This window comes from Balaenoptera acutorostrata (genome assembly GCF_949987535.1).
Source record: "Balaenoptera acutorostrata chromosome 6 unlocalized genomic scaffold, mBalAcu1.1 SUPER_6_unloc_1, whole genome shotgun sequence".
Classification (NCBI taxonomy): Eukaryota; Metazoa; Chordata; class Mammalia; order Artiodactyla; family Balaenopteridae; genus Balaenoptera; species Balaenoptera acutorostrata.
In genome coordinates, this window is record NW_026645490.1 from 354597 (window position 1) to 371817 (window position 17221).

At 47.5% G+C, this 17221-nt stretch overlaps 1 protein-coding gene across 7 annotated transcripts in view; it reads left to right on the forward strand.

Moving 5' to 3' along the window:
- Positions 1–17221, forward strand: part of LOC130704559 (ninjurin-1-like) — a 125711-nt gene that overhangs the window by 9717 nt on the left and 98773 nt on the right. For 5 of the 7 annotated variants that reach the window (XM_057539232.1, XM_057539230.1, XM_057539233.1 and 2 more), the window contains exon 3: positions 7177–7371. In XM_057539232.1, the coding sequence (XP_057395215.1) occupies positions 7177–7371 (195 nt within the window). Of the gene's footprint in view, positions 1–7081; positions 7372–7962; positions 8379–17221 lie in introns of those variants that run through there. The other 2 variants (XM_057539231.1, XM_057539237.1) reach the window with 2 other exon arrangements.

A 17221-nucleotide genomic window follows, 5' to 3' on the forward strand; every position in this document is an offset into this window, starting at 1 on the left:
GTTGCAACCACCCACAGCCTATGTCCCCAGCACTGTGTCTGACATACAGTAGGTACTTAGTAAATATCTGCAATAGATTCACTCCTCCTCGAGTTCCGAGCCTTGTGCATGTGTCACAGTGGCCAAGGGATGGACAGAAAACCGAGGCCCAGAGAGCGAGTCAGGGCCAAGCCAGACCCAGGGGGTGTGACAACCCTCAGGGAGTCCTCCTAGACCCTAGCACATCCACTGCTTGTTAACTACCCCCTCTGCCCTACCATGCAGCTGCCCCACCCGGGGACACTTCTCTGCCCTCCCTGGGGATGGCAGAGACCCTTAAGGAGTAAGAAACAAGGAAACATATGTGCCAAGTTGGAGGACTCCACAGAGGGACACACAGGGAAGTCGAGAGCTGGGGAGCTCTCAAGACCGATGCTCTAGGACCCAGGACCGGGAGGGAGCCCCAGGAAAAGACAGGCTGTGGTGCACGAGCCCTGAGGCCACGTGAGCTGGGGCTGGCTTTGAAGGAGTGTGGGGTGGTCAGTGCAGCGGAGGGGGCAGTCATGCAGAGCTTGTTGAGCAAGCTCTGGGGGGACTGTGTGCTTAACCTTCTTACTGTAAAAGATAGAGAGATGATGGCTGATGGATGGATGACGAAAAGATGATAGATTGATGGACAGATGGATAGATGATAGATAGATAGATAGATGATAGATGATAGATAGATAGATAGATAGATGATAGATAGGGGTAGGGATAGATGAGTCATCCCCAGGTCACCCCTGGCAGAGTCACCAGATGAGGAAGTAGCTCTGTGCCAGTGGAAGCCCAAACAGGACCCCTCTGTCCCTCCAGGAACCCTTGTTCTTGTCTCCTCATTTCTCATGTCCCCTGCATGTGTCTGAGGACACCACAGTTTATTCCCACCTGGCTCAAACCCTGGGAGTATTCTAGGTCCGTTTCACTCTACACGTTCTCCTTCCCTGACTCTCCATCCCCACTGTCCACCCTTCAAGGCCATGGCCCACTTGACCTGGGTGGGGGGAGGACAGGGTGAGTCAGGGGGCTCTGAGGAAGGTAGGCCAGGATGGGATGGGGGCCAGTGGACCAAGAAGGTGGACTTTTGCTGCAGGATTGGGTCATTCCTCCTTCCCACACCTGCCACACCCACCTACCCATTTCCCTCCCCTCTTAGGTGCCTTCTCTCCCACCTGCCTTTAATTGAACTTAATTCCTCTTTTCTCACCACATTATTTATAAAAATCAAGGAGCTGAATGTTTTAACAGTTTTCTTCCTTTTCTCTCAAGTATTTATTTCAGGGGAAACTAAGCTAAGCTGCTGGATCTGTGTGTGGCCCAGGGAAGATGCCCCATGGCAGCAATGCCCCCCAGGCCCTGCCCCAGCCCTTGGTGTCCTCAGAGGGGAGATGGGGCTCCAGTCCTGCCTCTAGGTGGAATAAGAATTGAGGTCCCAGCTGCCACATGGCCAGCGATGAGGAAGGGCCCCTGCTCCGTGCTCCCAAACCCCCATCCAGTCTACAAGACTGGGGTCCCAGAGCCCAGACAGCAGGGACCTGACCCAGGGCTTGGTCAGGCCTGGGGTTTATGCAGAGGTTTTGGGGGCACAGGGTGAGCAGTATCTTCTCTGAGATAGTCCACAAAGCACTGACCTGGCGAGAACTGGATATAACAACCCCGGATTCCAACAGTGTCAGCACCCCCACCTGGACCCTGTGTCCTCCCCCCAGAGGGAAACCCTGCATTGTGCAAATTGCAGTTGCATTTCTGGTTCCACAAACACCATCCTGTGACCTCATCCGGCCTGAACCACATCACTGCTGGCAAGAGTATCTAGGGTCCTAACTCCCTCCATCACAGGACCACTACTCTTCACACACACGTCTTCTTCTTCACAGACACACTTCTCCCAAATGCCCGCATCACTTCCGTCCCTCCCATCCTCCTCACCCCCTCCCTCATTCCTCTCCCTACACATGGGAGTTCTTCCCCACCCCAGGCAGACTGGAGATGGGAGTCATCCCAGCACTGTGGTAGCCAGGATGAGGAACTACTCTTTTCTTACTAGAGTTTTGGGGGGACTTTCCTGGTGGAGATGGCATTTTACCAAAGACCCAGGTTGAGTAGATGGGGGGTGGAGGGCGGATGGTTAGTAAAGAGTGTTCCAGCCGAGGGAATAGCATGTGCAAAGGTGCAGAGGCTTGGATCATGGGCAGTTCCAGTTGTTGAGCTATGGAGGTGGGGACAGGGGACAGAGGGTCAGGGGGCCAGCAGGGGAGACGGTGGCCCACGGTGTCTTTCACATCCTGATGAACTTAATTCATTCCAGGTCATGGTCACTGACTGACAAGGTGGTTGGCAGGGCATGGCCTCATGCAGGGAGGTACTGTGCCTAGACATGGATGCCCCATTGTTCTACCTCCCTCAGTCCCAGCCCAGGAGTGGAGGCATTGCATGGCAGCGACCAGCCAGGGGCAGGCAGATGGGAGAGGGGCCTGGCTGCTGGTCTGGGCTGTTGTTGCAGACTTCAGCTGCAGGCATGGAGTCCAGGCACAGTCGGGGAAGGGGCCGTTGAGGCAGGGATCCACGGAAGGGTCCAAGAACAGCCTGAGCTCGGGGGCTGCTTTGGACCTCCAGGGCAAGGCCTTGGTAGGTCATGGATGGAAGGAGAAAGTCAGCAGTCTCAAGAAGTAGCCCAGCTCGAGCCAAGGGAATAGGTGTCCTGGACTATCACAGCTCACCAGACGGGTCCTGAGACCTGGGACAGGCACTCACTGCCCCTCGCTCAGGGGATGGAACCCTGCCACAGGGCCTCACAGGTCTCAGGGGGTGGACAGTACCCAGGCCTTCCCTGCCACAGGCCTGCGGGGCCACAGTGGTCTCATTTACTTTTGCCCAGATGTCTCTATCACCTACAGTCAGGCGTCTGTCACCTTCACCCAGTAGTGCCCTTTACCTAGTTGTGTCTGTCACTTTCACCGGGCATGTGTCACTTTTACCCAAGCGTGTCTGTCAGAGAGCAGGACAAGCATCAAAAATACCCCAGGCATCTGCCCAGGAAGCAATTACCCTCGGAATCCGAATCTCGCTCGCTCACAATGGGTGGAGGGGCTGCAGACTGGACAGGACATGCTGGGCTGGGCCTCAGGAGTCTGCTGACCTCGAGAACCCCTGCCACCTTCTGAGCTCAGAGTCCAGAGCAGGTGCAGGGACTAGTCCCCTGGTCTGGCTGGCCAACCGGGAAGGTGGCCTCCAGTCAGTCTCTGCTGCAATAAGAGCCAGTTTACATGGGGATCTGTCTGCAAGAGATCTGGAGTGCGGCGGTGCACGTTCACAGCCCTGAGGCTGGAAGGGAGTGGGCACGTTCACAGCATCCCTAACCCTGGACTCTGAACAAGATCAAGAGGAACCTTCACAGCCATTGGGGGATCCGTTCAGCCCATTCAGCTCAGGGCGGCACCTGTGTCCTCCCCGCTGACCACTGGCAACTGCACTCCTTTCACCCAATGGGAGTCTGTCCCAGAGAGAACATGCATTAGCTGTGCCTTCCAGCAAAGTGGTAAATTCATGAAGCAATTTCCAGAGAACAGTACTTGGAGCAGTGCTATCCAGCTCAGGATAACCATGCTCAAGGAGGGGTCCCAAGGTTGTGTCCCTTTTTACAGATGGGTAAACTAAGGCTCAGAATTTGGAGACACACACCCACAGCCTGCAGTGCAGAGGTGGAGGAGCGAGTGGGAAGCTGCACTGTCCCGGGCTTCAGGGTAGAAAGGAGAGCTCTTATGCCTGGCTCTCCCTTGCCCTGGCCCTCACTTTAATGGCTGGGCATGCAAATGAGTGAACTAGCCCACAAGCTGGCTGAATGAATCAGCCAGAGACCATGTCCTGAAGCTGATTCCTCTGCCTCCCATCTTGTCTCCTTCCCACATGCCCTGAGAGGCTAAAACCTGGGAGTGGAACCCTTCCTGGGGGCCCAATGGTAGCGTCATTCCTGGAGTCAGGCTGTGGGTTCCTCCAGAAACCCCCTATGGAAAATGCAAGCTCATGATGATTCTTGGGTTGACAAACATACTTCTGTTTCCCCAAAGAGGCTGGAGAGGGAGGAGCTGACGGGATGGGGGCAATGGGGAGAGGAACCCATCAGGGGCCAGGCCCAGGCCCCGGCAGCCCATGGCTAGTGCGGTGCACGTGTGTCTCTGAGCATTGTGCACGTGTACATGTGCACACTTTTCGTGTATGTGTGTATGCCTGTGTGTGCACGTGCACGCGCGTGGGGAGGGCACTCTTGGCAGCTGTGTGGTCCTGGGCTCTGAGCTTCAGCTTCCTCATCAGTAATGAGGGTGGTGACAGGGGTCCACATAAAAGACAGGTGCCAGACAACCACAGCCTGCAGGAGGGTAGTAGGCACTGGGGACTTGGCTCACAGGGCCCCCAGAGCCAAAGGCAGAGCACCCTCTTGGACATGTACACTCACCCTCTTGTGTCCACGAGGGACATTTCCATGACAAGATCCTACGCCTGAGGCCGGCAGGTGAGACAGATAGGTACAAACACCCTGGTCAAGGGGACAGGCCCATGTCCCCAAGACAAATACAGGGGCTCAGCTCTGAGGAGGACAAAGTGCTGGGTATGGCCAAACCCCAGGCTGTTGGGGGAAGGTGTGAGGAGCCAGAGCCCAAGACTTCAGATGGCACAATTACACTTTTCATCTCTAAAAGTTCTAGAAGTTTTTGTGGACTCTTTTTTTTCTGTCTCAACCTCCTCTCCACCTGGGATCAGGGACAAGACTTTGTACTTATTTCTAGGCTCTGACCACATCCGTGTCAACTGAACCCTCCCCAGACCCGCCAAGCGCAGGTCATCGCCTCCCAGGGGGGAGGGGCTCCATTTCCAGGATAGTAGTCTGCGGGGCCTCGAGGGCCCAGGAGCTGGGTGTTGGCTCTGGTGACTGGACAGAGACAAGGGGGATGATGGGGGAGGGGGTATCTCCTTGGGACACGTCACAGGAAGGGAATGAAAATGGTGGTGGAGCCTCTCATGCACTGGGCCCCCCTTTCCTGGCTGAGTGATCTCTCCTTTCAGTCTTAGATTCTTCATCAGGAAAGCAGGGGCAGCAGCCCACCTCCTGGGGATGCTAAGAGGAATCAAATGAACACATGCTGGTACTAGGTATCGTGAGGCATTTGGCTGGCGCCCCTCCATGGCCCAGGGCTCGGGTAACAGAGCAGCCCAGTGGGCCCTGTCCCTCCTCGCCACCTGGGGCTGAGGGCTAGGGAAGGAGGGAAGATGGGCAGGGGCAGGTGTGGGGACCAACAACACCCAGGCAGGGGATGGCAGGAGGGGTTCAAGGTAGGGAGTTCTGGAGAGAAGCAGTGGAAGGCGGCCAGGGAGGGAGGGAAGGGAACACGTGGCGGGGGATATCTGGACGTGGGCACTGGGGGACACAGCAGGGGTCATCTGGGGCAGGTAGCCCACATGGAGGGGTGAGGCCCAGGCCCACAGGGGTCTGAGAAGGCGGCCTGAGCAGGACCTGGGTCTTGGGTTGGACTCGGGAAGCCAAGAGCCCACAGGGTCAGCCCCAGCTAGACATGCTGTCATGTCTTGTGTTGGTATCATCTAGAAAACACTCCTGAGAGAAGGGATAAGACTCAAACGTTTAATATTGTTGAGCACCTCTGTACAGTGAAGGTAAAGTGCTTGTTACATAAGTTATAAACAGTGAAACGTAAACACTTAGAAAAGCCAGCCAGCCCCAGGGCAGCAAGCAGCCAGGCGGGCAGGGCTGGGATTGGTCAGAGCCCCCCCCAGGTCATCTGTGAGGAAGGTCAGCAGGAAGCGGCTGACGTGCCTGTCGACGATGACAGGGGAGAAGCCCAGGACACGCCGGGCCCCTGGCAGCACCTTGGGGTCTGGAAGACAAGGGGGTCTCAGAACCCATCGAGAAGGCGCCTTCTCTCAGCCTCATGGCATCGCTAGCCCCACACCTGAGTGATGTGGGGTCCCCATGCCGAGTGGGCCTGCTTGCCACTGGCTCCCCACACAGGACCTTGACAAGGTCAGCATGGCAGGAAAGGAACCGCAGGGCTGCCACGCTGGGCCACAAGTAGGGGGCCTCAGGTGTAGGCCTCCGTCCATCCGGCAGGGCTCTGCCCCATGGTCTGGAGAGGACTGGGCTGAGGCTTGGCCAGGCAGCACCCACCTGGGGGGCAGCAGTAGACGAGGAGGAAGGGGGTGGTCCACAGCTGTCCAACCCTATCCCCTCAGCTTGACCACGTGGAGGTCACACTCAACTTGCCATCACCTTCTTGGCGCCTTTATCCAGCTGTTCCCTCACCCAGAGCATCGTCCCTCTTCCCACCCCTCCTCTCTCCATGTCCACGTCCTCTGCGTCCTGCTTCAGATACCTCTTTGTGAATCTTCCATAGCTAATTTCCTTCAAGGCAGAAATAAACTCCCCCTTTCCTCTCAACTCGTATCTTTAGCCTCTCTCGAAGGTAGAATTTTCTGGTTTCTTTATTGTTATCCATTGAAATATGTATGTGTGTCACTGTTGGCTCTTAGCTCCTTGACGACGAGAATGTCATTTATCTTTGTTCCTCACATAGTTAAGAATATTTAAAAGGAAATCCAGATCAAGTGGTTCTTCGGGGCGTGGGTATTTTCATTGCTGCTGGTGGTGTCTGTCTGTCTCCCTCCCTTCCTCTCTCTCTCTGCCTGTCTCTCTGCGTTTTGGTACAGACACACTCTTCATAAAGGGAAGAAATGAGGTGGATTTCTTTCCCCAAAGTGCTTTTTCTTAGAAAGGAAAACAAACGTCCCTCGTCTTTAAAAGTGCCTCCAAGATTTTTCCCTTCCAATGACTGCAAGGGAAAAAATCTCGGTGTACATCCAGGGTCTGGACATACACCTGGATTCAGGTCAGCGTAACTTTCAGGTCAGAACCCCGCTGACCTCTGCGCCCGCCCCAGCCTTTCGCGCAGGCCCAGCCCCCCGGGGGTGGAGCCGCTCCTCCCCCACCCCCTCGCAGCGGGTCCTTGATAAACCCGGAGCCGGGCCAGCGCGCCCGCCCCGTGCCGCGGGAAGGAGGGCGGCTCCGCAGCGTGTGCGCCCCTCGCCATGGCGGCGCCGTCGCGGCTCCTGATACGCGGTGGGCGCGTGGTCAACGACGACTCCTCGCAGGTAGCCGACGTGCTGGTGGAGGACGGCGTGGTGCGGGAGCTGGGGCGCGACCTGCTGCCGCCCGGGGACGCGCCGGCCGGGCTGCGGGTCCTAGACGCCGCCGGCAAGCTGGTCTTGCCTGGCGGCATCGACACGCACACGCAGTTCCCCTTCATGGGCTCGCGGTCCGTGGACGACTTCTACCAGCGCACCAAGGTACCCGCCTCGCCGCGCCCTGCACCCCGGGACGCCCGCCGAGCCCTCAGCCGCCTCTGAGGCTGCCCCCCGGGGTCTGGTCGGGCCGGCTCGCGCCGGCGTCGCGCGGGGGCCTGAGGGGGCGGGAGCGAGGCGCGGGGGCCTGAGGAGGCGGGAGCGAGGCGCGCGGGCCTGAGGGGGCGGGAGCGAGCCTCGGGGTCCTGAGGGGGCGGGAGCGAGCCTCGGGGGTCTGAGGGGGCGGGAGCGAGGCGCGGGGGCCTGAGGGGGCGGGAACGAGGTGCGGGGGCCTGAGGGGGCGGGAGCGAGGCGCGCGGGCCTGAGGGGGCGGGAACGAGCCTCGGGGGTCTGAGGGGGCGGGAGCGAGGCGCGGGGGCCTGAGGGGGCGGGAGCGAGCCTCGGGGGTCTGAGGGGGCGGGAGCGAGCCTCGGGGGTCGGAGGGGGCGGGAGCGAGGCGCGGGGGCCGGAGGGGGCGGGAGCGAGGCGCGGGGGCCTGAGGGGGCGGGAGCGAGGCGCGGGGGCCTGAGGGGGCGGGAGCGAGCCGCGGAGACCCGAGCGGGGTCAAGGCGCCCACGCTGAGCTTCCTTCTTCTAGGTGGCCCTCCTCGGTGGCATCAGCCCGGCTTTGGCCAAGCCGGGCGCCCCCTACTCACTTTGGGTATTTGTCCGGTTTACGGCAGCCTATTCCCGCACCCTCGTTTCTCTGCACCCCTCCTCCCGAACCCCTCTTTTTCACTGGGTGTTCTGTGGAAGTCCACAAGTCCTCCATAAAGTCGATAGACTCTTTTAAGTCGACACTCCCAGACGTTTGTCCCCATCATCCATCCCCAACCCAAATCGAGTGAAAAATCCATTCACCCGGAAGTTACTGCCGTCACTCAAAAGTTGCCAGTGCGCGGAGGGTGATGGTGATGAGCCCACGCGTCCACAGTCTTTGCCTCCACCCACCAGCCGAAAAAGTACGACGCGGACAGGGGTTTCCAAGAGAACTGTTGCAGGAATGGTCTCCCAGCACTCGCACTTGGCCTGTCCCCTTCTCCGACGTGCTTGCCCCGGGGACATTAAACACAGACCCTGATTCTTGCAGTTTGAGCACCTGCATCTTTACTGATGGTGTAGGAGGGTCAGATCACAGGTCCCCAGGTGAGGGAGGCTTGGGTTTCTCTAGACACAAAGGCCTAGAGGCTCAGTCTATGAAAAGAACCTTAAACGGATCTTCAGAGCTCCCGAAACCAAGATCAGGAGATGAACAGGGCAGCCTTACAGGAACGTAAAGTTAAAACTGCCCGCAGCACTTTGGCCGGAGCCAAACCTACACCCTCCTTGAGGCTTGCGTTTGGGGATGTGGTGGGAGCAACGGCTCCTTGCAAAGTGGAAGTATCGATACCCTTAAGGTCTAAAATGTCACGGATGCGCGGGTTTTTTCCTCGTGGGCCACGCCCTGGTGTGTGTGAAACAGATCGGGCTGTTTAGTGCAGGTACAGGCTGCAAACACTTTCAGAGCAGTTTTGAGGCTATATCCGTTACCCAGCCGATTTCTAACCGTTTTCCTCTCCTTACACCTCTCTCCCTCCACGTTCCCCAGTCCTCTAGGATAGACCAGAATGTTTCACAGAAAAGAGAACCATCTGACCCAGAGAGAGGGGTCTGGGGCAGGCTGCTGACGCCAACATTTGCAAAGCGTCCTCCTATTTACTAATTATCAACCTTTATCATCAGGCCAATGGTCAAAGTCGTTTGTAGGAAGGATCGTTATCTGTTTTGAAGAGTATTCATTTTTCTCTCTTGCTAAAACGTGAAATTTGCTAAATTTCATTGAATTTATGTTGACATTTAAAATACGTTTTTTAGATATCCAAGCAATACACGATTATAGACAATTGGAAAAAAATAATAGGAAAGTAGAAAGAGGAAAAGTATTACCCATAATCTCCCAGTCAGTGACAACCCACGTTTTGGTGTATTGTCTTTATGGTTTTCATATGCTTTATTTTACATAATTGAGGTTGTATTGTGCATGTGTGTATGAATGTGTGTACCTGTATTACAAAAGTTTTGTAACCTGTTGTATTCAGTTATAGTACATGCACTTTCTGTTATCACAGACTCGTCATTCACTAAGTGCATTGCTGATGGCAGGGCATTCCATTGACACCCCCGTTTGCCAAGTGGGGACCTGCTGCTATGGCTGACCATCAGTCACCAGACCCACTAGCGTTATTCCCCCTCATTATTTCCCTTTCTCTGATCAGGGTTCCAGATGAAGCAGCCAAGAAGAGGGGTTAGAATGTTGCCCGGGCAGGACATTCCTTCTCATTCTCAAGTTTATCTGTGCATGCCCCAAGACCCTGGGAGGTGGTTCTTAGTTTTCTATCTGTTCTTGGCCATTCTGGGATTCCAGTGTGGAGAGATTTACGGTTCCATACTTAGAAGGCAGGTTTTTGTAGCATATATATATATAGTCTGTTCTCACCATTTGAAAGAACTTACTCACCAGTTGATTCTGTAGGCGTTTCTGTACTTAAAGGTTGTCAAAACATTAATAAGACCCAGGACTTCAGATGTAAAAGGTTTTATGGATAATCCTCCTCCTCTTGAAATATTTATAATAATCCAGGACATACCTTCTGGTCAATCATATCATCTAGATAAATACTATTTTTAGTTTTTATTACTTATTCAGTACCTATGGAGTATTACATAATGCAGTGTAGTCCAATTTATATATGAAATACAAATTTAAATAACAGAATTTGGTGTATAGTGCACCTTTATTTCTTTTAAACATAGACATATTTTAAGAGGTGAACTTTATCAACTTTACATGGACATATCTTTTTGGAAGTGGAGTATTAAGTTTGAATAGAATAAAGGTTTACAAATGGATATTGGCTAATATATGCATTTATATATATATACATATGTTATAAAAATAATTTTGTTTTATTCTCTAAAACATCACATACATGTTTTCACCCTGGGAATCATTCCTATGTAAGTCAGTGCCTTAAAATATATATGCTAATAAACAATATTCAATGTGCTACAAAAATAATTTAGTTAAATTTTTAAATGAACTTACCTTCTAGTTACCTCATTTCAATATTTATAGATTATAGGAATGAAGTACAGGAAACTGAATTTTACCTTATAGGGAACTTGCATTCAGGAGCACCATCAATTTTAGCCTGCAATGATTGTGCAAATATGTCTAAGAAAAGAAGCATGCACTTAGATGCAGAAATTCTTCCATCTTACAGCTTACAGTGTTTAAGAAGTTGATCTATATGCATATATAATAAGAAAGCTTTTAAAAATATGCCTTTGAAATTCAGTTGTTTATACAAATATTTTTAGGACAATAAGTTTGAAGAATATGACAAGAATTTAGAGCACCAAAGTGTTTTTTTTTTTTAATTGCCAGGTGGTTAAACATCTTTGTCATAAAGCTACAGTAAAGGCACTCATGTGAAATGTACATGTGTGAGGTGTAAGAAGGGATCTCCTCTCTTGGTTACACTATTGCCAATAGCTATTTCAGTCTCGTGAATTCAAACATAATTGGTGGATGCTCCAAGCTTAGAGTCCAAAATCATCCACATGTTTTTGATTGAAATCTCCCAAGATCTTAGATAATACTAAAACAAGGGTGGGAAGATGTTATATGGAGAACAAATGGAGCACAAGTACAATGAAATGTGATTTTTCACTTGATGAAACAGAGGTGATTTAGAAACTATAGAAGAGAGTGTACAAAATACCCCAAATAACAGCAATCTAAAGTCCCTATTAAAAGCTAGCTTTTCATAGGATATTTTAAAAGAATCAAAAGAAATCATTTTTTTTGGTTTTAGTTCTAAAGCATTTTTTTTTTTTTTTTTTTTGTTCCTCTGTATGTGTTGTGTCTTTTATTTTCTGGATATTTTAAAGATTTTCTCCTTATCTTTACTCATCAGTAATCTGAGTATGATGTGCCCAGGCTTGGTTTTCTTTGTATTGATATTTATCATGTTTGGGGTTTTCTTTTTTTTTTTTTTTTTTAATTAATTAATTAATTAATTTATTTTTGGCTGTGTTGGTTCTTCGTTTCTGTGCGAGGGCTTACTCTAGTTGCTGCGAGCGGGGGCCCCTCTTCATCGCGGTGCGCGGGCCTCTCATTATCGTGGCCTCTCTTGTTGCGGAGCACAGGCTCCAGACGCGCAGGCTCAGTAATTGTGGCTCACAGGCCTAGTTGCTCCGCGGCATGTGGGATCTTCCCAGACCAGGGCTCGAACCCGTGTTCCCTGCATTAGCAGGCAGAGTGTCAACCACTGTGCCACCAGGGAAGCCCCCGAGTTCTTAAGCTTTTTTATAAGATAGCCTCAATTTAAAATAATTACACTAATTAGTTTCACTCAGTAAGAGAATGCGATTCTGTGCAGTTTGTCAGACATATATCACAAAATAAAACAACCGAATAAAATAATTGAGCATCCCTTCTCCAAACCGTCTTCCTCTCTGTTGCGCTCATGTTCCCTCTTTCTAACACCTAATTTCTATTCGTGGCAAGCCCTCCACCTCGGGTGACGCTTACTGTGTGAGTCCCCATAAACCAGACGTCCATCTGTTCTTTCTTTCTTTCGATTACTTCCGATGATAAAGCCACTCCTCTGTTATTGAGGTGGTGGCAACAATGGAAATTTGTAGTGCGCTCCATCTTTTGTATGCCCTTCATTGAATGCTGCTGAGTTGGTAGCTTCACGAAGGAGGATGCACTCTTCGGCATTTGTATGTGTGTGTTTGGGGAAGAGGGTTTTGTAATCGTTTTCATTCAAAAATAAATGCTGACAGCTTCACTCCAAATTAATAGTGTATACTTTTCCATGCCATCAATATTGACATTTGGAAATCTTATTCATTAGTCCGTGATCTGGAAGGAAACTATTTTAATGGCTCTTGGCCCTTGCATCTGTGATTCTCTTGTCATTGAAATCTGTAAAAAATTGATATTAACTCTGAAATTTTATACTTTTAAACATTATTGACTTCCTGGGAAGAAGTCATATGTTAGAACCTTACAGCATACACTTCAGCTATAGAAAAACTATTAAGTGCTGTTTATTTAATTTAATAACACAGATCTAGGCCATATAATTTTTTAGCTAGATTTATTCAGATATAATTCACATATGATTATAACTCATCCATTTAGAGTGTAAAATTCAGTCGTTTTTAGTATATTCACAGATATGTGCAGTGATCACGACGGTTAATTTTAAAACATTTTTGTCACCTCAAGAAGAAATCCCATACCTATCACCCTACTATCCCCACAAGCCTCCTAGCCCTAAGCAATCACTTACTGCATTTTTGTTAAATCTCTAAAACCTTCATGAATCAGCACTTTGCTACAAATCTACAACTCTCTCTGCCACTATTTCTTTAAGTAGAAACTTTTTTTTGAGCAGTGTTAGGTTTACAGAAATATTAAGCAGATATAGAGATTCCATTTATTCTATTCTCCTGCCAACGCCCCATTCCCTTTTCCCCAATTATTAACATCTTGCATTAGTGGTACATTTTCACAATTGATGAACCAATACTGATATATTGTTGTTAATTAAGTTTTACATTAGAGTTCACTATTTGTGTTGTACGTTCTATAGGTTTGGATAAATGTATAATGACATGTATTGACCATTACAATCTCATACATAATAGTTTCACTGCCCTAAAAATTCTTGTAATCTACCTGTTCATCATTCCTCTCTTGTCCCTAATTCCTGGCAACCCCTAATCTTTTTAGTGTCTCCATAATTTTTCCTTTTCCAGAGTGTTGTAGAGTTGGAAGATTTTCTTCCATGTTATCTTCCAGAAGTTTTATAGCTTTGTGTTTTATACTTAGGTCTGTGCTCTATTTTCACTTAATGTTCGTGAAAGGTGTAAGGTTTGTTTCTAAATTCACTTTTTTTTTTTTTTTTTTTGCATGTGGATGTCTAGTTATTCCAACATTGTTTGTTGAAAAGACTATCTTTGTTCATCATATTGCCTCTGTTCCTTTGTCAAAATCAGTTGACTGTATATGTCTTGGTCTATTTCTGGGCTTTCTATTCAGTTCCATTGATCTATTTGTCTATTCTTTTGCCCATACCACACTGTCTTGATTACTGTTAACTTTATAGTAAGTCTTGATTTTGGGTAATGTTAATCCTCCAACTTTGTTCTCTCCCTTCAATACTGTGTCAGCCATTCTGGGTTTTTACAAACTTTAGAATCAGTTTGTCAATATCCACAAGATCACTTGGGATTTTGATTGGGATTAATTAAATCTGTAGATCAAGTTGGGAAGAACTGACGTCTTAACAATTTTGATCATCCTATACATGAACATGTAGTATCTCTCCATTTATTTAAATTATTTGATTTCTTTCATCACAGGTTTGTAGTTTTTCCTCATATAGATATTACACATATTTTCTTCGACTTATACCTAAGTATTTCATTTTTGGGTGTTAATGTAAATGATATTGTGTTTTTTAATTTCAAAACCCAGTTGTAAATTGCTGGTGTACAGGGAAGCAATTAATTTGTATACGTGAAAAATGTATCCTGCAACCTTGCTATAATTGCTTATTAGTTCTCAAAGTTTTTTGTTGATTCTGTGAGATTTCCTACATAGATGATCATGTCATCTACAAAAACAGTTTTATTTCTTCCTTTCCAATTTATATACTTTTAATTTCCTTTTTTTGTCTAATTATATTAGCTGTGAATTCTAGGACAATGTTGAAAAAATGTGTTAAGAGGCGATATCCTTGCCTTGTTCTTTTTATTTATTTATTTATTTATTTTTGGCTGTGTCGGCTCTTCGTTTCTGTGCGAGGACTTTCTCCAGTTGTGGCAAGCGGGGGCCACTCTTTATCGCGGTGCGCGGGCCCCTCGCTATCGTTGCCTCTCTTGTTGCGGAGCACAGGCTCCAGGCGCGCAGGCTCAGTAGTTGTGGCTCACGGGCCTGGCTGCTCCGCGGCATGTGGGATCTTCCCAGACCAGGGCTCGAGCCCGTGTCCCCTGCATTAGCAGGCAGATTCTCAACCACTGCGCCACCAGGGAAGCCCCCTTGCCTTGTTCTTAATCTTAGTGAGAAAGCATCTAGTTTCTCACTAATAAATATTATATTAGCTGTAGGTGTTTTGTAAATTCTCATTCTTAAGTTGCAATAGTTCCCTTCTATTTCTAGTTTACTGAACGTTTTTGTCATGAATGAATGCTGGATTTGTCAAATGCTTTTTCTGTATCTATTAATAGGACCATATAGTTTTTCTTCTTTAACCTGTTTATATGATGAATTACACTAGTTGGTTTTCTTATGTTGAACCAGCCTTGTATACCTGGAAGAATTCCCACTTGCCCATGGTGTATAATTCTGTTCATACATAGTTGGATTTGATTGACTAATATTTTGTTCAGGATTTTTGCAACTATATTCATTTGTCTGAATTTTTCCTTTTTTTTTGTAATGCTTTGTATGCTTTTGGTGTTAGGATAATGCTGGTTTCATAGAATGAGTTAGAAAGTATTCATTCTAGTTCTATTTTTAGAGAATAAGCATACATTTTCCCTAAAATATTTGTTAAAATTCACCAGTGAAACAATCTGGCCCTAGTGCTTTCTTTTTGGCAGGTTATTAACTATAGTTTCAAATCCTTTAATAGATACAGGCCTATTGAGATTGTCTGTTTCTCCGTGTGTAATTTTGGTGCTGGAACAACTGGACAGCTACATGCAAAAAAAAAAAAAATGAATCTAGACAAAGACCTTACACTTTTCATATACATTAAATGGATCACAGAACTCAATATAAAATGCAACAGGACTTCATTAAAATAAAATAATAATAAAATAAAATGTAATGCCCCCGGTAAGCCTTTTTAGATTCTTAAATCATGTGTTTCTCCCTAATTATGCCTTAATTTCACCTGGTTTATACCTCTGCAATATTTATAAAAGAAATCTTGCATGTTATATGTACATGCCTCTCAACTCCATTGGACTGTGACCTCGTTGAGGGCTGGTAGGATGTGTCATTCATCTTTGGTGCCAGTTCAACATTTGTTCTGGTACAAAATAGTAAGTAGAATCTATCCTTTGAATTGAACAATGCAGAGTTTTTGTTAATTTAAAATTCAGTTTCACAGGCCTACAATTACTAAATGGTATAGGGACACAAGACTCTTTATAACTAAAACATTCACGAGTCCATTTATGAAATCAGTGTCCTCTCAGCTCTCCTTTGCTCATCATAGTGGAATTGATCCCCACCCACCAGGTCAGGTGTTTGATTAGTTCTTTTTGATAGGGGAATGGTGCCAATAACCACTAATCAAAACAATTGCAATGAAGTTGATTGCAAGGGAAATAGTCCCATCAAAGGAGTATGATTAGACTTGGTAAAAGAGGGGCAAAGGGAAGGGAGAAGGAAAAGCAGAAGTGTACAAGCAATCTCCCCAAGTAAGGGGGAAGACCAAAAAGAAGGAAGAGTGGGGCAGTGGTGGAGGTTCTCCCCAGGTTCTCTCCAGGCAGACAGCGGGAACAAGCAGGGCAGGGAGGTGGTGGTGAGTGAGGACACCTCAGTGTTGTAGGTGTAAGGACACCTACAGTATGGAGCTGCAGGCTTAAACTTTCCAGAATAAATCTCAGCTTTGGCTAGGAGCCTGTTATCAGACCCACCCTCAAATCACTAGGCACTAACTATCCTATGGAAAAGGGCAGAGTCCAAAATTTTGATTAAAAATAATATATGAACTTAAAACAAATATAAGCCTACATATTTTTAACAGAGAAACTTAACATATCTACTAGATATTGGGAAATCTGAGCTCTTATGAACCCAAATAAAAGCAGGGAAAAGATAGCAGAGATACTGTTTGAAAGTGACCGGTTTTTTGGTGTGTATGTCCATGCAGGTAGCCCTTACTTTGTGTGCCCATGGTTTGTTGACTGGTGCACATTGTGCTACTCACAATTGCTCCTTGTCAAAGTATCATTTTCATAAATTAAACTCATGACTCTCATGCAAATGTAAAATGAGTATATGTCACAGATTTAATGAACCCATTAATAAGAGAACTGGCATGATGGTAGTGCTGATTCAAAAGAACTAAATGGGGTGGAAGCTTTTATAGTAGCTGGAAGAATTCTTAAATAGGATTACTGATTTTAGATAAAAAATAGCTAATGTTCTGTAGGGAAAATCAGCTAACATTCTGAATTTTGGAAATTGTATTTTCCATCAGAAAGGAATCATTTGCATCCCTACTGAACAGACATTATTTGTATTGCTCTCTGACAGAAATCAAGGTACCAATTAACATCAACCCCTTCAGAATTACACCATACCTTTATCAATAGTAAATAACAAGTTAAACAAAGATGCAAAGGTACATGCATAGAGATTCAGATAATCCTCAGGCAGGCCTGATAATCAAACCCTAGCATAACTAAGAAAGAACAGGCAAAAAGTCCCTTTAGTTTTTTTCAGGCTTTTGGATAATTTTCCTTAACACCATTTTACAAAGGTTTTTCTCTTCCGTATGTTACTGATGTCAAGGAGACTAGAATTACTGGGAAGGGTATTCTCAGATATATTATCAAGTTATCCCATTGTAAAAAATACCAAATCCAAAAAACTAATCTTGAAGCTATCCACATGATTAAAGAAAAACTATACAATTTTGAGTGAGAGCTCTTAGAAAGCATAGTATTAGTGAGTTCTTACAGGCTCCCAGGTAGCTACATCATCAGAGAGAAGGAAGCACCAGAAGAGGTATTTTACCCATGTTTGGTCAATACGAGGGAGTGCAGAATTGCTTTTGACA